The 27,195-nt window shown below is 38.0% G+C and overlaps 1 protein-coding gene across 1 annotated transcript in view; it reads left to right on the top strand.

Moving 5' to 3' along the window:
- Window positions 1-3,633, top strand: part of LOC139938495 (P2X purinoceptor 4-like) — a 101,846-nt gene extending 98,213 nt beyond the window's left edge. Inside the window, exons 10-11 of the mRNA XM_071934056.1 lie at window positions 2,005-2,112; window positions 3,040-3,633. Of these exons, the coding sequence (XP_071790157.1) occupies window positions 2,005-2,112; window positions 3,040-3,192 (261 nt within the window). The 3' untranslated portion in view covers window positions 3,193-3,633. The remainder of the gene's footprint in view (window positions 1-2,004; window positions 2,113-3,039) is intronic.
- Window positions 3,634-27,195: the final 23,562 nt, after the last annotated feature.

The raw sequence follows: 27,195 nt of genomic DNA on the forward strand, positions 1-27,195 counted from the left end.
GGAACCTACTGCACACTCCCTGTGTTTCAGACCACCATGCGGGGCACAGGCAGGTAATCTCGAGCTCTAAAACTCAGCCAGTGTCCGGTATGAGTTCAGGAGTAAAACTGTCATGTTTGGGGGTCACAACCTTTCTTTAGACTCGTGCCAGTCTGATTTACCAATCAGTTAAAGACGGCCTTTAATATCCACATCACGTACCTTGGTGTCTCATGGGGAGTTTATCCCCCTTCATTCCCCCCGATGATCGCGGTGAAACATTCCTCAAGCTCGTCGGTATTATTAGATGTTATTGTAAGATCATGTCAAGTAATATAAAACCCTTTTCACACAACTGCGAAAACAAACCGACCACTTCTGAATTTTGTGCATGTGTGGGACAAACAGGTATTTTTCAATGTTTTCAATACGTTTTGGGTCGTTTGGGGGATTTTTCCAGAGACTTGTAAACAAACTGAAGTTTGAAATTAGTCTATTTTTGAAGAACTCAAGTCGTGTCCTGTTGTGTGTCAATAATAGGTTTTTTTCTTCTTCTTTTCTTCGAAATGAGAAGTCGTTTAAAGTTGTATTTTGTTGAATTGAATTCAATTCAATTCAATTGAAACGGTTTATTGATAAAAATCGCAGCCAGGAGCCGAAGAAGTAATAATTTTGTTTTACAGATAAGAACATTTACAAATAAAAAAAAAAGCATAAATGCAAACAAAAGAAAGTTTATGTCGCGTGGTAGCGGAATATTGAAAACGACATACTTGACGATTTCAAAGATACTGTACGCTTTTTGTAATTGTCAAAGACAAGTATTGTCACTTAAAATTTATTATGTGAGGAGTGTTTGCTCTTAAAATAGTTGTTTCGGTGTCAATATATCTGACACACACGTCTACGGGAGAAGGCCGAACGCATGTTAGTTTACTGGTGTTAATATTATCTCCCTATCTATCCTTCCATAATAACTTCATCTCTTATAATGAAATAGTTATTGGTATAGATAGACACATGAACTGTAGGCTACATGCAATGTAATGACATGGAGGAATGCCACTGGGCGTGCCTTTCCTGTACCTCAATTCTGCCCAGATAGTTGAGCTCACTAATTTGATCAGTTGTTAGATCAGCCATTCCGTTATCGACCAATTAGGATATTAATATAATGTTAGAAGTCAAGTCTGTATTAAGGTTGCGGGGAACAGGGGGAGGGGGTCAAATTCACCTTTCGTAAAAACCTTGGGAAAGAAAACCGGGAAACAATGATTTCACCGCAATTATAAAGATGTCTCGTTTGATCATGACCGCTTACTGACGTGACTTACCATTCGCCCGGGACATCAATATTGCTGAGGTCTTGTTTAATTTGCGGACCCAGACGTGACTGTATTGGTTATGGTTATGTAAATTCAAACTGGGATGACTCATCGCCACATTCACAAAGGCCACCATGTCAAGCTTTTTACCCGTAAGCAATTTTTTGTTGTGCTTACTGTTGCAGAAAAATGTGCGTAAGCATAAACGTATCTCACCATGGTTTCTATAAGCAGAAACTTTCTTGGCGCGCCTGCACGTTCACCATGGATCTGCATTGTTACCGCGAGAGTTTGCCAGCATTTACCCTTGCTTACGGTTTAAACAGCTCTATGAAATAGAAAATCTGCTAAGTTACGCTCCGTAAGCACAAAACGGCTGCTTACATGTTTTATGGAATTGGGCCCTGGGCCCAATTTCATAAAGCTGCTTAAGCACAAAATTTTGCTTAAGCAAAAACATCCTTGCTTAGTAAAATCGGATTATCGGCCAAGACTCCACTCAATTGTAATGCTAAGTTAATAACAGCTAAATACCAGTCACAAGCAATGTATATGGTATGACATATTTGCCAGTAACATGTGAAAAATAAGCAAGCTATTTTCGTGCTTAAGCATTTTGTTTGCTAAGCAGCTCTATGTTGGGCCCAAGTCATGATCTCACTTACCTTTGTTTTGTTTTATTTGTTTGACATGTACACAGGCTACGGTCATGTGCGACATCGTTGTCCTGTATCTACTCAAGAAACGGAACATCTACAAGGAATGTAAATATCAGAACGTCAACCCCGTAACGGATGATGGGTACGAGGTGAGTAGAATCCCTAAGGTCGCCCAGTCCTTTGTGAGGCATCGTCCGCCGCTTCTTTATAGCGATGCAGAGCTGTAGTTATAATTGTTAAGTGCTTCAAAAAACAGTATGCCTTATGACCTAACACAAAGGTTATTCCTTTTTTGGTATGTTTGGTTGGTTAGATGGGTATACATCTCTTTGCTATCACAGTCTCTCCCCCCCCCCCCCTTTCATCTAACCAAACAATAAAGGCAACATGGGTCAGTGTTTATTTTAGAAATATATTTTACCAAATGTACATAATAGCAGATTATAGTGCTTTAAAAAAGTATAGGATAGAATTACAAGCAATGGCAGCCATTTCAAAAAGTTCAACTTTGCAATGGCCTCATGATCAAGAGCCAACTGTCTTTTTTCGGCAAACTTTGACTGTGTGCCGAATTCCATGCACTATCAGGTCAGAATGGGTCCAGATTCCGGTCATATGGGCCTGATCTATTTCCGGGTCCCGTGCTGACCCATTTTAGTTTGACCCATATTAAGGAAATTTTGACATTATTCCAGGTCATACTTACCTAGAAATCATGGGTCAAACTGACCCAGATTTACCCAGAATTGCGTCATATTGACTGGAAAAGGGTCGGGCAACTTGGAACCCAGATTCCGGGTCAACTCTGACCCGAGATTTCGTTAGAGCTAACTTGTTGATCCTGGCCATCACATTATAAATAGGGTTGTTTTGTAATTTCCTATGCCCTTACTGTTTGTCTTGCTTTTGTATTTACTTTTGTTTTTATATTATTTATTATACATACTGTCTGCTTATATATTGTTATTTTTTAATGGCCAAATAAAGAATAAGAATACAAATAAGAAATGCATAACAACCACAAACATTTTCCCCCATGCTGCCCCCACTATAACAAACTTCCTATTCCACATCAGGTCCCAGCCTTACGTACCTTCTCCAAAGCCGACGGCAACAGTGCAATATTTCCACTACGTCGTGTATCCTACGACGGTAACTCCATGGAGGTTGGCAAGAGGTATGCCACGGCCTACCTGGACACCACGGCAGACAGCGACCGGAATAGCTGAGACCAAGGAGAACCAAATAAAACAAAAAAGCCATTTGTATTTTGGTGATTATAATTATACATAATTTGGTAAACCTAATCCTGAACCCGAGTTGTAGATGGCTAGCCCACACGGTGAAGTGATGAGTGAGTGGTTTGTTTGTCACGATGAGTTGAGAAAGTGAAGGTGGCTTGAGATGAGAGGGTGTGTTGAGTTTTGACTTTGTTGTTTCATTGTACATTTTCCAATTGTTGTGAGCTGAGAATGTGTGGTTGTCTGAGTTAGATTGGCTGTGCATTGTGCTGGCACTAATGCTATGTTATTACAAAAGCATGGAGTGAAAGCATTGTTATAGTTCCCTTATTGGCCATCTGCCCAAAGTACAGTTCGTATAATGTTGATGAAGTGGTTTCAGTGTGCATGAGCTTTCTTTTGACGCATGAAAGACATTCGTGAAAACGGAGTGAGAGGTGATAATTGTCCACCGTGTGTGACGAAATGGAGCGTACAGTGTGGTACTTGTGCTAAGAGTTCATCTTCTCCGGTTTTTCCCACACAAAGAAATTGTTGTAAAAAATATGACATTTTTTAATTAACTATCAGCACCCTGGAGACTAAGCCATTTCTGAGCAAAATATATCACAATAGCAGCAGTTGTACTCAGTCACGAGGCAAAGTGTATCGTTTATTTTTTGGAACCGTTCGGTTGCCTTAAAGGCAGTGGTCACTTACTCAAAATAATTATTAGCATAAAACCTTTCTTGGTAACAAGTAATGGGAAGAGGTTGATAGTATAAAACATTGTGAGAAACGGCTCCCTCCGAAGTAATGTAGTTTTCGAGAAAGAAGCAATTTTCCAAGAATTTGATTTCGAGACCTCAGATTTGGGGTCTCGAAATCAAGCATCCTTCGTGAGACAAGGGTGTGTTTGCTTTCATTATTATCTCGCAACTTCAACGACCGATTGAGCTCAAATTTTCACAGGTTTGTTATTTGTGCATAATGTTGAGATACACCAACTGTGAGGACTAGTATTTGACAGTTACCAATAGTGTCCAGTGTCTTAAATCTTATATATGTAAATGGAAATATACAATAAAACCAACCTGTGAACATTTCACATAAAAATATGGTATCGTTTTTTACACAGCCGAAAATCTGTGCGGTGATGTCAAAAAACACAACGTTCACAGATGTACATGAAACTTACACAGTTTGAAGATAATGATAGAAGAAAGCTTCCTTGAAAATATTACTTGCTGAGGTGCTGTATTTTTCGAGAAATGAGTAAAACAAAGTCATGAAAATAATTTTCGTCTCAGTGTTCATGAGACAAAACTTATTTGAGCTCGAAAAACGTATTTTCATTACATTGTTTTACTCATTTCGCAAAAGCTACAGCACCTCAGTAACTAATATTTTAAGGTACGCTTTCTAATATCATTATCTTCAAACGGTGTAAATTTAATGTTAATCTGTGGACATTGTGTTGTGTTACAAAAGGTACCCAAATCCTTTAAGGATGTGCAAAGCACTAGTATGACTGAAAAATATATTTTTGAAGTTTTGCCCCTAACATAGGCCTTACAAGGCATACAGATGGTCATGGTGAACAGCTTGCCTCGAAACATACTGTCCTTGAAATGCTATGTGTTCGGAGAAATGAGTGTAACAATTAGTTTTGATCAGTAGAGTCCAAAACCTGATGTTTGAAAACAATGAAAATATGCGGGGATTTTTTCACTACTTTCTCGTGACTCTATTGGGCAAACTTGCGCGGGTGTGTTCTTTTATTGGGTTTCTAGGTGCGGATATTGTTCTGATAATAAAAGAAATTACATCAGAAAATGTTGAACATCAGAACTACAGAGAATAATATTTTTGGACATTGTTCATCTGGCTAGTCAACGAAAATAAATCATGCCAAAAGCGAAAGACAGATAACCAATTGGGTTTTGATCCCCAATAAGCCCTGGATTTGTATTTGTCTTCGGGTGTTTGGAAGGGTCTTCGCTCCGTCTTTCTTTGTGTTATGTGTAAGCCAATAATTGATCTGTGTTTGTTTCAGTGTCTACAAAAGTACGGTCAAGTAACTGCAGTGATTTTTTTATATTTATCTTTCATTAACTTATACAAATTTAAATTGTGCTGTTGTTCATTCATACAGAAATTATAAACTAAAATATATTTTTTTGCTAGGTTTATTATGTATTATCCAACCAATGTACAGTCACATTTTACTTCAGAATGTTTCAAAATTATGTGCTTAAAATTGTTCGAGAGAGCTGTAAACTTTTTTTTTTTTAAAGAAAATTCCATTTGATGACAAATTATCAATTTGTTGATGGTCAACTTGGCACCTTTAAAGCAACCCACATAAACAAACTAATAATATGGATTTTAAACCTAATATTTTCTTTACCCTAGAAACCTATAAAGCTATTCCTTCTATTGTGTTAAAAGGTGTGTGCGGAAAGGAGACGTATTTTCACATGTGTGTGAATGCGGTAAGCAGTATAGAGCAATGACGCTGAATTGGGCTTCCCTCGCCATTTTGAATTTCTGACCCAAAAAACCCAGCTCAAAAAGAAGGGTGGTTTGATTTACTCTTCCAGAATACGTTGGTTGTGTCGTACTTATTGTCTATAAAGTGAAATTTACCTTTTAAAGAAAATACTTCTATGAAGGTATACTTTGAACTAAGTTGTACATAAACATGAGAAGGTGAAACATAAATCATGACATTAGGCAAATAAATAATGAACTAATGAAGTGAATTATAATGTGTAAGAGTTTAAAAAAAAATACACTCCAAAAACTCCACGGTCTGACTTGGCACATTTTAGGATTCCGGTTAAGCTTGACCCAAATCTGGTTCAGTCTGATCAGGGAACTGGTTTTAAAAATTGATTTAAACTCGGGATTTTGCGTCAGTATTGACCCAGTATTGCGTCTGTGTATGACAAAGATTCTCGGTCAGACTGACCCTTAAATGATCAGCCTGACCCTTAAACGGTCAGTCTGACCCTTAAACGGTCAGCCTCAATGGCACCCTTAATTCGGGTCAATTATGACCTATGAGTTTGAGTGTGTACTTTTTTTTTCAAAATGGCAGTCTCAGGGGTCGTTTTACTTTGCAAAGAAGCTAACAAATAAATAAAAATGTACAAATCATTATTAAAATTATATCAGGTTCAGCAAAAGTTTGGAAAATAACCAAAAGAAAACGAGGATATCGTCCAAGATAAAAGTTTCTCTCCGGTGCTGTAAATTCTTAGAAAGGTGTTATCTTTGTAGCTGTGTAGTTCATTGAGTTGTATAGTTCTAGTTCTACTGATTACTAAACCATCTCTATTTGGACCCCACAATGGTCAACGGTGCATTACCTTAGTATGAGACTGACTCGATAATGATGTATTAAATTTAAAAGCTGGGCCAGTAATCTTAAAAGAAAAAAAAATCAGTTTGGTTTAAAGTAATCGTGAGTACCATGATCAACCTTGTATTCTCTGGTCATGTGTGTCCCGTTCGGGTCTGATCAGATGTTGCGTTTTTTATGCATAGCTGTTATGATTTCCATGAATTATTTAATGTTATTAAAGTTGTGTTAATGACTTGAAAGATGTCGTGATCGTAATCTGTTTTGGGTAGGCTATCTCCCGGCACTTTCCTCCAAAGAACACGTTATAAAAGCGTTAAACCCAAATGTTCATGCTGAACCAAGCCTAACTTTAACCTGTCGAACAGTAGTCGCTAACAGTCACAATAATGGTAACTCTACCTTGACAATGGCCGTGTATTTACCCAACCATAGCCTAAACCCTATCTAAGCCTAACCCTCATCCCAATACCAACCTTAACAATTACGGTTGTATTTATATTTAACCCTAACCCTAACCCTAACACTAACCCTGGACCTAACCATAAACCTATCATTGACCCTAACCGTAACCATAACCTTAACTCTACCTTTACCAAAGCCATATCTTTAACCCTCACCCTCACAAGAACTTACCATAGCACTACGTTTTCAATATTTGTTTTACTATAACATATTAGATCAAGATTTGCGAACAGAATTTCTACACCAATACCAAAGTGTAACCCTAACCTAACACTCATTGAGGGAGACTTAGTTGCATGAGATAGGGTGCCAGACATGCTCCAAAAAGGTAGAATAATAATGAGTCAACCATTTAGAGACCATTCAATTTCTGCCCTAACACGAACCTTTCACACCAAACCCCCAAAAACAATTAAACTACACTTATCAAACTCATATCCCTTTACTCAACTGCTTGCACCAAAGTGAAATTCCATCTTGAAAGACGATGTAACTGATGGTTGTTGAAAGCTACTTGAAAGCTACTCAAACTCTACAGACTGCAATATATAATTTGAATCATCTTTTTTAAAGTGTAAGTGAATGGATGAAAACTGGAGATAAAAAGTTCAGATGAATGAAACGAATGAATGTTTTTATTCTAATCAAAAAATACAAGCAGCTTTTTAGAGCCAAATTATGCCCCAACGTGCAAAGCATGGAATCATTAGAAAAAGTTGGTCTGAGAATGTTTGGTATGTAGATTTGTTATAGTAAAACTAGAGTAAATTATTGAACAATTTGGTAATCAACTTTGAAAACTTGAAAACCAATTAGCATTATCTTTGACGGTGCGAAGACGTGTGTGGACCAAACATATGTAACGTTAAGGGACCTTTGTTTACATTATTGTTTATTGGTATGAACTTTCACATTGATACAAAAAACAACATGAGAAGATAAAACTGTATAGAAAAGAAAATTGATGTTGAATGCGCATTTATGCGGTAAAGTTAATTATTTGTTAATTGTATTGGTTTAATATACGGGATTTCAAAAATGATATTGGTGTTCATGATGGTAAAAGGTATGATCCATAAAAGTTAAAACGAAAAGTAACAGTAACTTTAATTCAGAAGCTTTCCTTGTTGAGATTTCTGTCCAAAAACGGTATCATGCAATAAAAGTGCCCAAATCACACCTATTTAAACTGCTCAGCAACAGAAATTTCCTGACCAACTTATTTCGCAATGAATGTTGATGTTTCATAGAAAACAATAAGTATTGAACCATACCCTTATGCCTTACAAGGCACTGGACACTATTGGTAATTACTCAAAAATAAATCTTAGAATAAAAAAACTTACTTGGTTACGAGCAATGTATAGAGCTGTTGATATAAAATAAAACATTGTGAGAAACGGCTCTCTCTGAAGTAACGTAGTTTTTGAGAAAGAGGTAATTTCTCACTCAATTATTTGAATCTGATAAAAGACTTCAGGCACTTGAAAGCAGACAACTTTTTTTGCAACAAGGGTGTTGTTTCATTAATTTCTTGCAACTTTGACTACCAATTGATTCCAAATGTTGACAGATTTGTTATTGTAGGCATAAGTTGGAATACACCAAGTGAGAAAACTGGTCTTTGACAATTACCAAAGGTGTCCAGTGCCTTAAAAGGGTATTTTGTATGTACTTTTTTCTAACTAAAAACACAATGTCCACCACAATGTCCACAGATTTACATTAAACTTACACAGTTTGAAGATCATGATAGTAGAAAGCTTCCCTTGAAATCTTACTTACTGAGGTGCTGTAGTTTTTGAGAAATGAGTAAAAGTAACAATTTGCGTCTCAGATTTAGCATGTAAAAACGTATTAACCAGTTATGCTATGATTTGGTAAAATATCATAACTGGTTAAGGGGATTTTACATGCTAAAATCATTTTGGTCTCATGAGACGAAAATGATTTTGTGACATGTTTTACTCATTTCTCAAAAACTACACAACCTTAGTTAGTAATATTTGAAGGGAAGCTTTCCACTTTCATTCTCTTCAAACCCTGTAAGTTTAATGTAAATCTGTGGACATTTTGAAAAAGTACCCAAATCCTTTAAGTGAATTCTACAATGGCATTCTAGGGCAACTGTTGTTGACCGACATCGCATTATACTCAGAAAAAAAGGAATGAAAAACAGTTTGAAAATCATGTTCACCTTCGAAGACATATATAACAATGTATTCCTGTTGTAATATCAAATTATCACAACCAACCGATATTAACTAGCGTTCAGTGTTTTCATTGGCTTGTTGTTACACACACTTGAAGCTTGTATTTGAAACTTTGCCAGTGCAAAGTGGGCAAACTGATCCGCACGCTCCTTCTAGAATTGTTTCTCTTTGCAAAAGCAATTTTGAATTCTTTTAATAAAGCCATGTTGTTGATATTCTTTTGAGAGGCAAGGAGGAGTGTGCATAGCGGGGCCAGATGTTTTTATTGATCCGATATCCATGTAAAATAATTCAGAAAGTTACAGAATTGTGATCATGGCTCGGTCATTAAAGTTACCGGAAAGTAGAACATCTTGTTGTAAACCTTGTGAACAAAGAACAATTGCATTCCATTTTTGCTGGTAATTGATATTATTGCCAAGTATAGCAACATCCATGCTAAACATTCGTGTGCGTGCTTCAAGACAAAGAACTGATAAGATTCAATCTAAGAGTACTAAATACTTTAGAAAAAATAAAAGACATGGCGTGTTTTGATTGCAGTTGCTCTCAGAATAAGCCCGATTTGAACGTGCACAAAATCCCTGGCAAAGCAAGTAGGTAACCAACTCCACTGCATGCAAAATGAGCTCTTCGGCAGCTCAGGGTGCACTCTAATTATTAATCACTATCCACAAGTAGAATATTGAGATAACTGAAATGTGAATGTATTTATTTTATTGGAGTTTGTCTGGTACTGTGTACTGGTGTCCTGTAAATTGCCTCGTGTTAACATGGCCTTAACTGGTTAAAGGAACACGTTGCCTTGGATCGGAAGAGTTGGTCTATAACAAGCGTTTGTAACCGTTTGTTATGAAATGTATATGGTTAGAAAGATGTTTCAAAAGTAGAATATAATGATCCACACAAGTATAACTCTAAATTGCACGGTTTTTCTTTTACGTCGCGAACTAACACGGTCGGCCATTTATGAGAGTCCAAAATTTGACTTCCATAAATGGCCGACCGTGTTAGTCGACGAGGTAACAGGAAAACCGCGCAATTTCGAGGCATGTTTTTGTGTGGATCATTGTATTCTACCTTATCTAACCATATGCATTCTATAACAAAAGGTTACAGAACGCTTTTCAAAGACCAACTCGACCGATCCAAGGCAACGTGTTCCTTTAAGGTCTACCCGTTCATCCCAAGCAAGGTGTTTCTGTGCTCGGTGAAGCTGTTTATACGGCCGTGTTCGACCCTAGAGGGTGTGCCTTGATCAAGGACGCTAACATGTTCATGAATAATATTCCCATAGCCAAGACACTTAGTAGCAGCCGTAGCCACAGCAACCAGTTCGGGCACCTGCCGTAATCTTTCAAAAAGCCATTCAGCCAAATAAAAATGCATAACAAAAAATGTATTAGCTTAGCAACAAAAAGCAGGGAACCTGACGCGAGCAGTGCAGACTAAAATGGTAATTTGGACGGAGCCTATTTCTGCGAATGCTTCTCTGTGATAAGCATGTGTATGTGCTCAAAAGTCTATCTACCTTTTTGGAAATTGAACCCTTATCACATGACTCAGTGAATGACGATTTGCATTCGATTACTTTGATAAGCCCCACTCGTTTTGTGGGCGAGTTAATCGTACCCCACCCCACAATTTTGTTTGTGTAGATTCGTAAAGTATAACAAAATATGTACAGTTTCTATGCAGTGTACATGGTGAATGGTACACTTTGTATAGAATCGACCCTGTATATTATCCGTTTTTGTAAAAAGTAAACCAGAAAATATTATATCAGAATGTGATTTTTTGACATTTTATCCAATTTTGCTAAACTGCTGAACATCATGGCAATGAACTTAGGACAATGATGTTCGATTCTTAGTCAACCTAAACTGTGAATTTCTTCCATGAAGTGTTTATGTTTAACTGTGAGTCTCTTTGTGTATGAGTGTAAACCGTTTTTATGGATTGTTTTGTTGTTGATTCTATTCAGCTCTTTTAATGAAGTGTCAACAAACTCGTTGTATTGAAACCTTAAATGATGTAAAAGATGTAAATAAACGAAAGATACGTCCATTTAATTATAAACTGATAACGGTTCTTATTTTGATTGCTTTGTACATTTCCTCTACGTTTTTAAGGTTTTTAAATCATGAAACAACTTCATGAAGCTGTTAAAGGCAGTGAACATTATAAGTAATTACCCAAAATAATTATTATCATAGAACCTTATACGTGGTAATGAGTAACGGGGAGAGGTTGATAGTATAAAACATTATGAGAAACGGCTTCCTCTGAAGTAACGTTGTTTTTGAGAAAGAATTTTGTCCACGAATTTGATTTCGAGACCTCAGAATTAGATTTTGATGTCTCGAAATCAAAAATCTGAAAGCACACAACCTCGTGTGACAAAAGGGTGATTTTTTTTGTCCACTGTTATCTCGCATTTTCGATGACCAATTGAGCTCAAATTTTCACAGGTTTGTTACTTTATACATATGTTGAGATACACCGATTGAGAAGACTGTTTTTTTGACAATTACCAATAGTGTCTACTGTCTTTTAGCAGAAAGACCGCTTGACGAATGTCTTTGCTAAGCAAACATTAAGTGAAGCACCAGTCACAACACTGAAAACTCAATGTAATTTTGGCTGGTAACCTGTTTCTGTAAAGCAATGTTTGTGTGCTTATAAGCAGGCTTTATGAAATTGAGCACATGTCTGAGAAATCGCCTATTCAATCTGAATCAACGAAAGATCCACATTTACTAGAATTGGAATCAAAATTGAAAACCCTGAAAAGGGAAGCGTTGAAGCAACACTTTTTAAAAACACCATGATGCCTTAAAGGCAGTGGACACTACTGGTAATTACTCAAAATAATTATAAGCATAAAACCTTTCTTGGTGACGAGTAATAGGGAGAGGTTGATGGTATAAAACATTGTGAGAAACGGCTCCCTCTGAAGTGCCATAGTTTTCGAGAAAGAAGTAATTTTTAACGAATTCGATTTCTAGACCTCAGGTTTAGAACTTGAGGTCTCGAAATCAAGCATCTAAACGCACACAACTTCGTGTGACAAGGGTGTTTTTTCTTTCATTATCATCTCGCAAGTTCGATGACCGATTGAGCTCAAATTTTGAGCTCAAAGGTTTGTTATTTTATGCTTATGTTGAGATACACCAACTGTGAAGGCTAGTCTTTGACAATTACCAATAGTGTCCACTGCCTTTAAAATGGAATATGACGTGTTCCACGTGTGTTACCTAAATTTACCCGAGAGATGAATGTACACTGAGAACTGAACATAGACCAATATGCCACACATAGTTCTTGGTTACATCTAGGTATCAAGCTACAATTAGGTATCGGTTACATTCAGGTATGATGCTACATCAATGTATAAATCTATACTTAATTAGGCCTGAGAGTTCGGTCTCGGTTAGACTTAGGGACCAGGCTTCAGAAGGTTTCCAGCTATGTGTCTAAGAGTTGGGTCCTTGGTTACATTTATGCCTTGGGCTGATATTAAAATTTCAGGATACGTTTTTTGGCTATCTAAGAACGAAGTTTGGCGCTTTATTTAGGTTTCGGGCCACGATTAAAGGTAGTAGACACTATTGGTAATTGTCAAAGACTAGCCTTCACAGTTGATGTATCTCAACATATGCATAAAATAACAAACCTGTGAAAATTTGAGCTAAATCGGTCATCGAAGTTGCGAGATAATAATGCTAGAAAAATAACCCTTGCCACACGAAGTTGTGTGCGTTTAGATGGTTGATTTCGAGACCTCAAGTTCTAAATCTGAGGTCTCGAAATCAAATTCGTAGAAAATTACTTCATTCTCGAAAACTATGGCACTTCAGAGGGAGCCGTTTCTCACAATGTTTTATACTATACTCTTCCCATTACTCGTTACCAAGAAAGGTTTTATGCCAATAACTATTTTGAGTAATTACCAATAGTGTCCACTGCCTTTAAGTCCCATGTTAAATGTTGGTCTCGGCATACATTTAGGTTTCAGGTTATCAAATTGGGTACACACTTTGGGCAACGTTTGGGTTTTGAAGATATTACTTTTTAGTAATTGGTTTGGGCAACATTTATATCACGGGTATACATTTACGTTTCAGGGTAACAAATTGCGGGTTACAGACCTCGGACAAAGTTTAGGTTTTGGGAATACATTTCATTTAGGTCTCGGGGCTACATTTTTGGTTTCATGCTATAGTTGTACTGCGTTGAGGTCTCACGGCTATATTTTGGTACGTATTTTTTTTTTAGTTAGCAGATTGTCTGTATTAAGACCGGTGAAAATTAGCCCTGATTTTGATCAGATCCACAAAAAGAAATAATCTGGCATTTCTTTCAAACCTTGCAAGGCAGCTACGGGAGACTGTTGATGAAAAAGCAACTCGTTGTATAACTTCCATTGATCGAAAGAAGAAACGAACTTCATAGAGGAATCTTTAATTAAGCGGTATCTGTTCCTAAAAGTCAACACATCTCACACCTTGAGACGGCACGCTTAGGGGCAACGTCCTTTTCCCCGCCCCCAGGATGACAAGACAAGACAATGTCGTGGCGGAGTAGCGTCGTGCTTATAAGGTCAAAGGTCATGCTGCCTTAGGAATTGTATCAACTCTGTGAGTGGTTTATAATGAGAAATAAGACAGTGTTGTTATATCGAGGTTGATGCAGTGCCTATTGCAAGGTATATGGGTCTCTCTGATGTCCTAATGAAAGACAGTGATTAAATAGTCCTTGGTTGCGTCCCCATGTGTGCATTGTGCTTCAGATTTGAAAATAATATTGTTATATTCTGGCATGAGCATATGAAAGTAGATAATTATTCGCTGTACAAACGTGTTATATTCAATGTCCATTATCGATCTGCAAGGTAGACATTCACTGTAAAAAAAAAACTATATGAATGTCCATTAAAAACCTATATGAATTACCATTGTCAAAAAAAATAAAAAAAATCGAAACAGCAAAGTTGATATTCGCTCTACAAACCTATGTGAACGTCAAAAGTCCAGCATCAAACAAACGTACTGTCATTGGTGAAGTTTCGTATAAATACCGGACTGGCTATTAGAAAGTATAATTCATGCTTAAATCGGTTTGGAATGTAGGAAAAATCACCATTCGCCTCTCAAACTAGGTTTTGTTGATCTGGACCACGGGAATTGTTTTGATTTGAATGAATAAAAAGATAACTGTCATATTCGGTGCCATATCAACATCTCTCTTTTGAATTCGAGTCAGTGGCTTAGGGTTTGCCAGACCCAATCGTAAATTTTGATACTAACCGAACATACCATTTTATTATTGCTTTATCTTCACGCTGCGCACTACTGATGCTCAAACGATGTCGCTGACAAAATTTGTCAGCGACGTCGTTTAATTTTATATTTTATTTCCCCTGAATCCTGTGTTCATCTCTTTACATAACAAAACAGAAACCCTAAGCTGTACCTTGCACATTGATTTTGTTCGCCAATCAATGAGGGGTTGGGTTTGGGGAAATGCCACTGCGACCGAAGAGTCATTTATAGCAATAGCTTCAGGTGAAATCAGGTAAAGTTCCCCCGTTGTGGCCCGGCCCTGTAAGTAACTAAATGTAAGCAACGGGTAAAATGGGTATCAATGGAAATGTAACGTTATACACGCGCCAGAAACCGTCTGAAGGGGTTCGTGGGAGGAGGCATCGAACGCTGCAGGTGAGATGCCCGACCTCCAGCTATAAATGAAAATATTTGAAATCGATCTGGTATTGGAGTAATACCCCTTTAGCACCTGGAACAAAAATGTGGTCTGCGTCATAATTTCGAGAGGCACGTTTTCGCTGCTGAGCAAACAAGTGTGTCTGTGACGCCACTGACCTTTTTAGCGCGGTGAGGTTAAATGGACACTTACGCAAAATTACCACCGTTATACATAACTTGTAATAACGATTGGAAGGCTAGCGACTCCTAGGTCAACCTCTTCTCATACGGAATAACAAATTTTAAAGGCATTTGACACGTTTGGTATTTTTACAAAGACCAGTATTCTCACTTGGTGTATCCTGTGCATTAAATAAACAGTCTGGGAAAAATTTTGCTAAACTGGTCATCGAAGTTACATGAAAAGAAAAAAAAAAGAAAAAAACTTGCTGCACATATTTGTGTGCCTGTGGATGCATAATAAAAGGCTTTAACTGAAGTCTTTATGGGTTTTTTTTTAAGAGAGAAATTACCTCTTTCTCAAAAACTACGGTCAGCCTACTTAAGAGGGAGCCGTTTCTCACAGTGTATTATACAATCAACAGCACCCCATTGCTCGTTACCAAGTAAGAGTTTTATTCTTACAATTATTTTGAGTAAATATCAATAATGTCCAAAAAGAGGGCACATACACCTTTGCTAATTACTCTGTCAAAGTGACACAGAATCCAAAAGAGCCATCATGGCTTCCAGCGACCCGTAGTTCAGGTCAATCCTGCCCCGGGAGGTTTAGTTGACACGAATCAATATTGGAATGGTGGAATTCAGCAATTTGGTTTTTATACCGATGTGTGCTACACTGTAGACTTAGTACTTTCTCGAGTTATGTGTAAACAGAAACACAGGCAAATCACTCGGATGGGACTCGAACGTATGACCCTTTTTTCATCTGATAATTGCGAGTGGAAGTATTCCTACACAATCTCACATCACCGCAAAATTAGAACTTATTGGTATATCTCAAAAGCATATAGGCCTACATCAAAATTTCCACTGTCGTACTGCTTTTCAATGGGGGAAATAATGTGTTTCTAAATCGATTCAAAAACGGGAATCCTTACAAAAAATAAGGGATTTTTTTTTTTGGATGGCGGTTCTATACTACAAAAAAAAAAAAAAAAATAATAATAATAATTGCTACCGGAACCCTTTTTAAATTTATTTTGGAGGCATTCATCTGTGCCGTGCTCGTTATTAGACAAAACACGAGGGATGGGAGTGTTAACCTTGACCCCAGGGACTTGACGCAATTACAACATGGCGTCATATGCAATTTGCGTGGCCGTACGGTCACTGACCTGGCCTTACATTTTAATTCTACCCAATTTCGTTAAAAGTCAACTGAACTAGCTTACAGACATGGATACATTTTGTTATTTTGTCAAAGACCAGTATTTACCACTTGGTGTATCCCAACATAAAATTATGCATAAAATAACAAATCTGTGCAAACTAGGGCTCAATTGGTCATCGAAGTAAAAGAGAATAATGCAAGAAAAAACCACCATTGTTGCACAATAATTTGTGTGTTTGCAGATGCCTGTGAAAGGCTGCAGGCGTAAAGTCTTCTTTCTCAAAAACTACGTTACTTCATTAGAGGGAGCCGTTTATCACAATGTTTTATACTATCAACAGCTCTTCGTTGCTTGTATAAACAAGTAAGTTTTTATGCTAAGGCCGTGTCCGAATTGGCGACTTTGGCTACAGCTACGGCTAGGTCAGCGCGTCTGTCAGTGTTGAAGAATGTCAGACGCGCGCGCCCTAGCCGTAGCTGTAGCCGAAGTCGCCAATTCGGACACGGCCTAACAATTATTTTGAGTGAATACCAGTAGTGTCTCCAGTGTCATTAAAGGTGAACCAACTTGAACTAGCAACACCAATAGACCGGGTGATGAGGAGTCTTGGTTCAAGACTCTCCTGGATTTGTAACAAGAGAGCGCGCTATCACCCCCAACGCGCTATCAACCACGAACCGCTATCACAGGAAATAGCGGTTCTCGGGTGATAGCGGTTCGTGGTTGATAGCGCGTTGGGGGGTAATAGCGCGCCCTGTTGTGACGACAAATCCAGGAGAGTCTTGAACCAAGACTAGGTGATGAGTTGTTTGTTTACTTTGTTGATGAATATTGTTAATGATCTTGACCGGTGGACCGTGAATGATTAATGCGAATCAGACTCATCATCTTATAACGTGGCGGTTTTAAATCCTGGTTCCTGCTATTAAATTAATGAGGAATGTTCGTCTGCGAAGTCTAAGCTGACAGTATTTGCACGCTACTTGTCTCAACTATAATGTTCTTGGTATTACATGTATATGGGGTGTTACGAACTGGAAGGAAATGCGGTCATTATCCTTTCTGAGATATGCTGGACACTGTAGGATTGCACTGTTTGGTGTGGGTGTATACTGACCAGATTTTCCGAAACGAGAAAGAGCCTTGTAATGTATCCACCATATCTCAAAATAAAAATTGTATGATAGATGTTAAACTTACATTGGGAATATATGTATATTTTTGTTTTTTTGGGGGGCGGGGTCAAACCAAAAATGAATATCTAATTTGCATTTTTTTTTCATTATATAAATACGGTTTGCGTCAACACCATCTACTTGCTATGTAGATTAGGTTTTTGTAAGGAACTTGTCTTGTCTTTTTATATTCTACTACCGCAGAGAAGATTTCGAAAATCGGGAGACTTCTCAGTTCTTCGTTTAGTATCATAACTTCTGAGAGACCCTTTGTATGCCCATTTTGACAGTTTTAGGAACGTTAGAAGAAAACTTGATTAACTGGCAAATCGAATAGTTTGTACAAACATCTTGATTTAGCTGCTATGACAACACGGGGTGTGTGTTGTTTCTGGCAATACAATTTGATAAGAATGCACTTCACAAAATACTTGATTCACCCCTTCCGGTAAATCGAAGCCACATTCGATTTTTTGTCAGGATATGTTTCTCGAGACCCAGTTCGTTTAGAGTTTAAGTTTGAACCCTTCTTGAAAGTGGAGTACAGGAATGTTTCCATACGAGAAGTGAGTTACAGCGAAGCAGACAGTGAGACTAATTCATCTTCAAAGTCCCTGCACGCCTTGTCAGCAATGACGTCACATGTAAAATTACAGCAGACATAGGCCCTTTTCGAAACCACGGCTTCGGCTTTGGATTCGGCTTCAGGCTCCGTCCCCCCGTCTGGAGCGCGTAAGCAAAGCATGCACAATAATGTCAAAACAACCGCGGGCCAAGTTAGCCTGAGCTGAATCCAAAGCCGAAGCCGTGGTTTGGAAAAGGGCCACAATGTGAGAGGTAGGGTGAGGGGCAATCACAACATTTTTGTGTCAAGCTTCTCTTGGGAAAAGAAAAGCGGCAGAGATGAAATGGCTGTCTCTTTGGGAAATGAAATCTAACATTTATGTCGCCGTCGGGGTAGCATTAAGACACAGTTAATTATCGTCTGGTGTGTTTTTTCTTCTTCTTCTTTTTCTCCCCCCCCCCCCCCTTCTCTTTTATTTTGTTCATGTTCGATGCCAGCTTGTGTTTGCTGCTGTATGATCATGATGGGTGTAATGAGTAATGATTGATTAGTGTTGACTTTAACGAGATATTCTTTTTGGACTGGGTGATGTTGGTTTGCTTACGAAATGTAAATTTGAAACATAGGGGTGGATGCCTTCTACAAAAGTATTCGAAATCGTTATATTTATGTTTCTGCATGGGCTCCATGGATTCATTTATAATTTTGTATTCACTGTATATTTCCTGTATTCAAACCCTTGGTCGCCATGAGAAATTTTGTTTTTAAAGAACAAACCATTAAAGGGACACACCGGCTCACCGTTTACGCAATTTAGGGGTGTAGAATCATAAATAATTTTTTTTGTAGATGGTTGCTGTAAAAAAAATCATCAAAATATCACGTATTTAGCGAAAAATGATTTAAAAAAACCAAAGCGGCCACATAACAAGCTTCCGTTTCACGGACTCTTTGAATGTGAATCTTACGTTAGTTTTTCACCATTATTTACATTTTGTAGCGATAATTTGAATACATGATCTTTTTCGTCAATTATTCGTAAATAATTTTGTAAAACAAAAGATTTAAATTTGGTTAAGTAAGTTACTTTTAGACGGCTGAAAGTAAAACTAGCCCGGAAGGTCACGTGATTGTTTGTACCACTTTTTGGTTAGAACAATCACGCGACCTGCGTTTTTGTCTTAAAGTGCTCAACAACGGCTAAATTTGATGATTCTTTTTAAGGACTGTTCTTCTTCATTCCTGGAAGACCGTTGAAGTCATAGCTCACTCTATTTTGTAGCCCAAATAGCCCAATTCGGCCGGTGTGTCCCTTTAACGAATGAATGAATAATAATTATTCATAAAACAGTATGACCGCGATTGAGTCGTTGACCCAATGTTGTTACACGCACTATTCAATTCAATTAAATTCAATTCATTAAGGTTTATTAAAAATATCACAAAATACACGACAGAAGTATGTTTCTAATGTTTAGACAGACTGTAGTGATCTTTATTCATTGTTCTGCAAAATAGAACTAAGCATGTCAGTGACCGATCACACAATCCGTGTCAAAGCAGTAAATCGTCCAATGTGCCATATCGATGTACAGGGTAAGTACAAACCTACGGGAATTTTCGATATCCAACATCGATGTACTTGGTAGACATTGACTGTACAAACCTACGAGAATGTCCAGTATCCAATATCTAAAAAAGCAACATCGATAATCGCCGTGCGAACCAATAATGTGAATGTCCAATATCCAATATCAAACTATCTTAACTGTCATCATTCAATCTGGAGAATACAATATTTTCCTCTCTAAATTCCTCGAAAGAATTTCTGAGAATCTAAGGACACAATGAAGCCACAATAGGGGGAGGGGTTACATCATGCCACGTATATCAATCACAACAATGACTTGCCAAAGATTAAAACAAAACAAACGAAATTGGTCGATGTTAGATGCCCCAAGGCAAGGAAGCTCTGACAACCTCTCTCTCTCTCTCTCTCCCTCCCCCACCCCCTCCTCCGGTCTGTCCCTCCCGACACTATCGTTTATGATTGGCGAGCAAAATGATATCACTGAGAAAAAAACCACAATATTTGTCACAATTAATCTTTCTTTCACAAAAAAAAAATTTATAGATTCTGTAGAAATCTATTGAACTTCAAGAACAAAGTCCAATTCAGAAAGAGTTATAAAAAGACTATCGCCTTGTATACAGCTTTGGAGCCATCCCTTCCGCCTCTTCGTTAAGGAGCCCCGTTTAACACCGACCAAGCCGGAACTTGAAGCATAACAGGAACTGAATTGCCTTTCATTTCTATGCTCACGCAAACCATTGTTTTTCTCTCGTGAAATCGAAGCCATGCTGAATTTAAAGGATCCTATATCCTGTTTCAATTTCTCCTATCATTTTGCACAAAGCCAAAATGTCCATTTTGTATAAGGACAATATAGTGCATATGACCCCGCACAGGTGCTACTGTCAGTCATCCTTTTTTACAACAGCTCCTATTGTGTTATTTGTTTTATAACTTTCCCAACTGGGGGCCTTCACCAAACTGGTGCGTGACACAATATTGTGCATTTTGCATAGAAATGTGTCTTTCAGTGTCTTTCAGTGGGTTTTGTGATTTTTTTATTATTATTTAGTAACCCTCAAATAACTAGAGGATTGATGTAGAGTTGTTCAATCCTCTAATGACATAATTAAGCAATTTTCGCTTAAAAAGTGTAATGAACTGCATGGGGAGTCATATTCATTCATATCCTAAGCTATAGGCTCGTCCACATTACACAAGGGAGATAAGATCTCAGATTTTATTTTGAGGGGCAGAAACAAAATTTGCACTCTTGAAAAAGCAGAAGCTCCAACCATGCTCCAACCCTGTTATATGGTGGAGCAGTCTGTTTTTTTGTACGCAGCAAGCTTGTGGCTTGTTATAGTGAAATATTTTTTTGTGGTTTTCAGCACACCCCAACCAAAATGCCATCAGACTCACTTTTCAGAGTATTTTTTCAAACGACTCTAAATCAACTCAACCACTAAAAAAGTTAACCCTCGGCTTCTGATACGATCACGGCAAGGGGGCTACAATCCAAGAAGGATAGAATAATCACCCGAAGAGAAAAACGATCTGAATTTGTAAATTCCTCTTTCTTAAGCTGAATCTCTTGCAAAGTGTTAAATGATATAGTGGAGTCTTTGAAGCTATCCTTGACAGCAGCTCAAAGTACACTTCGTGGATCACTGTCTTGGTTTCCATGTCATAGGAGAGTGTTTTCAGTTTTGGAAGTTAGAGCTTCGGGAGATAATATAGAAGAGTGAATATCATTCTATATCTGTAACCCGAATCAAGCTAACGGCAGTGGGACATGTGTTACATTCCTGTTTTGGGGGTTTGCTTTTAGAAACCGTGATCAATCTTAAAGGAACACGTTGCCTTGGATCGGTCGAGTTGGTCTTTGAAAAGCGTTTGTTACCGTTTGTTATAAAATGCATATGATTAGAAAGATATTTTAAAAGTAGAATACAATGATCCACACAAACATACCTCGAATATGCACGGTTTTCTTTTTACCTCGTCGACTAACACGGTCGGTCATTTATGGGAGTCAAATTTTTGACTCCCATAAATGGCCGACCGTGTTATAAGTTCGCAAAGTCAAAGTAAAACCACGCAATTTCGAGGCATATTTGTGTTGATCATTGTATTCGTCTTTTAAAACATCTTTCTAACCATATGCATTTTATAACAGTTACAACACTTTTCAAAGACCAACTCGACCGATCCAAGGCAACGTGTTCCTTCTAACTAGCTCATACTATATAATATATGTGGTCACACTCTGTGGATACCTGAGAGGGGTTAGGGGTATTGTGTAAAGGAGCAACGAATCGGGTTGGCATACATTTATTTAATGTATACATTTATTAATAAGTAGGGTAGATGGCCTTAGCTTTCAATCCAAACGGGACATTCTTCAGAGGCATGAAGAAGGTCCGGTAAAGGTTTAGATAGATAGATAGATAAAATGGTTTATTAAAAAACTGTCCTCGCAGCACAAGGGCTGAATTACAACAATTGTACATAAATTTAAAATTAAACAGAAGGCAAATTGGAAATATAAAAAAAATATAAAAATATGTGAAATAGTTAAGCCACTCCCCTAAATTTACACAATGGAAATTGCACATTGAACTTGAATTACTAGGTTGGATGCAATTTAGTTATTTGGAAGAGCAGGCTCATTCAAGTTATATTTTTCTATTTTTTTTAATAAAACCGTATCCAATGTGAGCTCTCATGTTATACTTTATTACTCAAGTTATTACTTAGTTCTTAATAGTTTTGGTATTTTATTTGCTTTTTATTTATTTATAGTTTTAGTCTTTTTCGTTTTCATTTCCTCTTTTTCTATAATAATTTTGTCCCCGTATGAGAAAGTTAGTCTTCTTCATATCATGTGCCTGTTTCGACAAGTCCACATAATGCCTGGGATATGCATTCACATGTTAAGTTGATGTAGCAGGGCATTAGCACATTAATTAATGTTACTTGAGCATGCCGGAACACAATAATACATACAAAACCATTTTTCTGCAGAGTTACAATAGTTGTCGTTCTGATAATCTTAGAATAACCTATAGTTGTTTGACACGAAACTGTAGGCCTACTGGCCACTGTGTTACTCATGGTTGGACACACGTGGTGAAAACTCCAATTTCCGGCAATTTTTATTAATCATTTTCTCCATCCACATGTCGTTTGTTGAGGATGTTGGATACAGTGAATCAATCAAACTCAGCATTCTTATCCCAATTACTGCCACGTTTCTGTCTCAGTAGCGATTTAAACTAATTGCCGTCGCTGCTCGTGCGTGTCTCGTATCCGCTTGCCAGAATCGCTGCTTGATTTCAAGGAAAAGTTTCAATGGCCCTAACAAAATTTGCACGGTAGTTCACGGAAAAATATCGCTTAGCAGAGCAGGTTATCAAAGCAAACACTATATTATACTATTTGCAACTGCATGAGGTCGCGCAAACTGTTCACTGGCACAATATATGCTGCTGAGTTATATGTAACTTGCTAACAGCAGAAAAGAAATCACAATGAAATAGTAGTGACTATGGGCTTGTGTCAGGCTGTTTGTACAATAAATTCTTTATGTTGAGCTTAGATGAAGTTGCTTTAAAGAAGTAAATTAAACAAAACACATTGTGTTGTTATTTTTCCCGCCCTTTTAGCATGCACGGATATCTTTAAACAACGTGGAACTGGGTCCATTAGAGATGCCTATATACAGACAGAAATGGTGGCTGCTTTAGCAAAACCAAACTATAGTCGCAGATTGTGGATGTGACTTAAAGGCAGTGGACACTTTTGGTAATTACTCAAAATGATTATTAGCATAGAACCTTTCTTGGTTAACGAGTAATGGGAAGAGGTTGATGGTATAAAACATTATGAGAAACGGCCCTCTGTATAGTTTTTGAAAGAGAATTAATTTTCCACGAATTGATTTCGAGATCTCAGATTTAGCATTTGAGGTCTCGAAATCGAGCACCTGAAAGCACACAATTTCGTGTGACAATGGTGTTTTTTCTTTCATTATTGTCTTGCAACTTCGACGACCGATTGAAATCAAATTTTCACAAGTTTGTTATTTAACTTATTTGATGCATATGTTGAGATACACCAACCGTGAAGGCAAGTCTTTGACAATTACCAATAGTGTCCAGTGTCTTTAAAATTTTGGCTGGTAACCTTATTCGGGTTGGGGTCATTTATTACACCAGGGGGTCATGTGAGTGTCCCCCCCCCCCCCCCAATCCAAGGAGACAAGCTTCCAACTCCAGTGAGAACTTCAACGTGTCACCTTTAAAGAAACACGTTGCCTTGGATCGGACGAGTTGGTCATAACTGAGCGTCTGTAACCGTTTTTTATAAAATGCATATGGTTGGAAAGATGTTTTAAAAGTAGAATACAATTATCCACACAAGTTTGCCTCGAAATTGCGTGGTTTTCCTTTTACTGCGCGAACTAACACGGTCGGCCATTTATGGGAGTCAAATGGCCGACCGTGTTAGTCGACGAGGTAAAAGGAAAACCATGTAAATTGGAGGCATGTTTGTGTGGATCATTCTACTTTTACAACATCTTTCTACCCATATGCATTTTATAAAAAACAGTTACAAACGCTTGTCAAAGACCAACTCGTCCGATCCAAGGCAACGAGTTTCTTTAAGTAAGTCTCACTAATCCATGCCTGGATAAATTCTTTAATTCCAGATTGAAATAATACTGAATGGGTTGGACACACACCCACGCAACAAATTTCCCAAGTGGGGAGATGTATAGGTAGATGAAAAGGGCAAAGAGAAGGGGGTACGGATGTATAATTGATTTAAAAGGCTATAATGCACTCTTCAGTTTGTTGATGGAATGTTCTCTGAGCTGCTATAGTTGATTCATGACATGGGTATTTAGCGCATGATGGTGATGTTGGATGCATGGGAGTCATGATGGATTTGTCACGGCCAAATTACATAGTAGAGCTGCTTCCACTGGGACTATAAATGTCCCATAAATATAATTGATTTTAACTGGACAAAATTGAATGAAGCACTGGCAAGAAGGAGCACAGTTATAGGCCCACGCCACAAGGTTTAATTGATCCTTTTATAGTAAGGTGTTTGGAGAAATTTGTGAGCTACAAGAAAACAGCTATGACCAACGTTCACATATACAGATATATGCATCCATAAAATAATAGTATATCTAAATTCACAGATATCTTCATCCACATGAAAAATAATCTCCCTCAACAGGAATCAGAAATAGATCGACGCAACTCAATTGGGATGAAGTTTGTATACGAATACATCCATAGATGAATACATCCGTGGACTTACATTCAAAGATCTACAATCCACAAATCCACCTGTGGCCTTTCTACATTCATAAATTATTACCTCATCAACGTAATACATCATTGGATATTTTTGATTATCTACTTCCACAGATATATCCATCAAGAAGATAAAACATCCACAACAGCATAATTTTGTATGACGTCGTGAAATCAAAGAGACTTTTTAAAAATAATAGCTTGCCCTCGTTGACGCTTGAGGGCGCTACTACCCCTTAACCGACTTTACAGCTGGAACTTGGGTTTTATTGTGCACATAGGACTAAATGTATCCAAACGAAAAAAATCGTACTTTATATCACAACTAAATGGTACATGTTACAACTAAAATGGTACACTAAAAATCAAAATAAATAACGCAATATGCTATCGTCGGATAGAAAGGTTATTAGGATGATCAACTTTCGGTAAAACCTAGCAAATTATATGAACCAACCCATCAGCTACGACGTCAGCAGATAGCCGTTTTTGCTGAGGATGGTTGGTATTGGTTTGAATCAGTTGCTCTGCTAGCCATTTAATAATACTTCTGTTTGATTTAATATGCCGAATAAATAATAAATACTAAACATAATAAACAAATTATTAACATGGGGTGGAAAACTATTTTGTTTTAATTTAATTTCAATTGTGAAAACATTATTATAAATACCGGACATGATCATTACGAAAGAACGTTGTTTTGTTTTGTTTCGCATAGGTTTCACATAAGCGCTCATTTGCTAACCATAATTTTCCATGAATTAAAATTTAAAAAACACCGGTCATGTGCCTTAATTAAACCTCCCTCTCAGTCTGCCAATATTTTAAGTGACCCACAGATATTTACAACATCAATAATATTGTGCACGTGGAATAATTTACGTCCACTACGTCCAAGTATGCATATAAATCACCGACAGTGTCACATTTAAGTGCTGTGCCGTCTCTTTATCATCAGTCCCGGTTCAGTGTCAAGGCGAGAGTACGAGACGGGAGGAATTCCAAGAAAACACGGTATAGTCTCACTCTTACAGCCGAAGCAACACCGCCGTGTACGGTCCATTGGACACGGTAAAGTGATGCCCTTGAACATCACGAAGCCGGCGTTCTTCGAGCCGGCCTGGGGGCTGGGGGGAAGCGCAATGTTTATGATTGTAGCTACGAGCAGAGTTCAGTGTCATATATCTTTATTAAAGTTTGATTGTCAGTGCCGTTGTTTTTACATCGTAATTGTGTTTATCTAAGCTGGTGAAGTGATATGGCAGGTATCTTTAATTAGGCAGAATCAATGCCAGTAACGTCTAAGTTGTACTTCGTTGAGGGCGGGACTCGATGCAAACTGAAGTGCGAGCGCCTCTTAATTGAGTGAAAGTAAATAAATAAAAAACCGGCAATTCGAAGGCAGTTTTAGCCCTGGCAGCCGTACACTTTCGTATTATACTACAGTGACTGTATCTGCGTACAGCAAGAGGAAGAGTCCTACATCGGGCTGCATTTTTTGTTTTTGTACCACACGCTGGCCATCGCATACACGCATAAGGAATGGCGCTTTCCCGGTGTGGCGGTTTCAGTCTTCCGCCGTGTTCAGTTTTCCGGGACTCAGTAGGGCATTTAACAATTGACTGCTTTCGCTTGCTGTGCGCAGGCGTCGCATGACGTAATGTTACCGTATTTGGTCATTCGGAAAACTGAACACGGCGGAAAATTTAAACCGCCACACCTGATCCCTTCACTGTTGACCCCGTAGCCAGCATATGGTACAAAACAAAAAAAATGCTATCGGGCTAGGGGCAGTTTCAAATTCGGATTCAAGATGGCTACCAGCAAAACAAGAGTTATAAATCACCTTCGATTAATCACATTCTTCCGAGGCTGAATGGAAACTACAGGTTAACAAACTATGGAGTCTCTGTTTAACATACGCGTTCCTCTCTTTACAGAGTATTTCGCTTCGCGATTTATTGAATAAGCAAACAGTTTCAGAAAGGGGAAAAATGTAAATCTCGCAACTTCCCTGTTTATAAAAATGGCATGGCATCGATCCGCCGCGGTAGTATTTCAACGATTAATGTTTACTCAACATAAATCGCTAAAATAGTTGTCCACTAAATGGCACATTGGTGTAACCAGACACATTCGGGGTGGGGCGGGGCGAGAGCAAAGACTGGGGGTGTTTTGTTTTATTGAGCCATTGACGTCATACATCCGCCATCTTAAAGAGATGAAACAAAAACACATAAAAACAAACATTGAACCGC

The sequence above is a fragment of the Asterias amurensis genome, chromosome 6, assembly GCF_032118995.1.
Source record: "Asterias amurensis chromosome 6, ASM3211899v1".
NCBI lineage: Eukaryota > Metazoa > Echinodermata > Asteroidea > Forcipulatida > Asteriidae > Asterias > Asterias amurensis.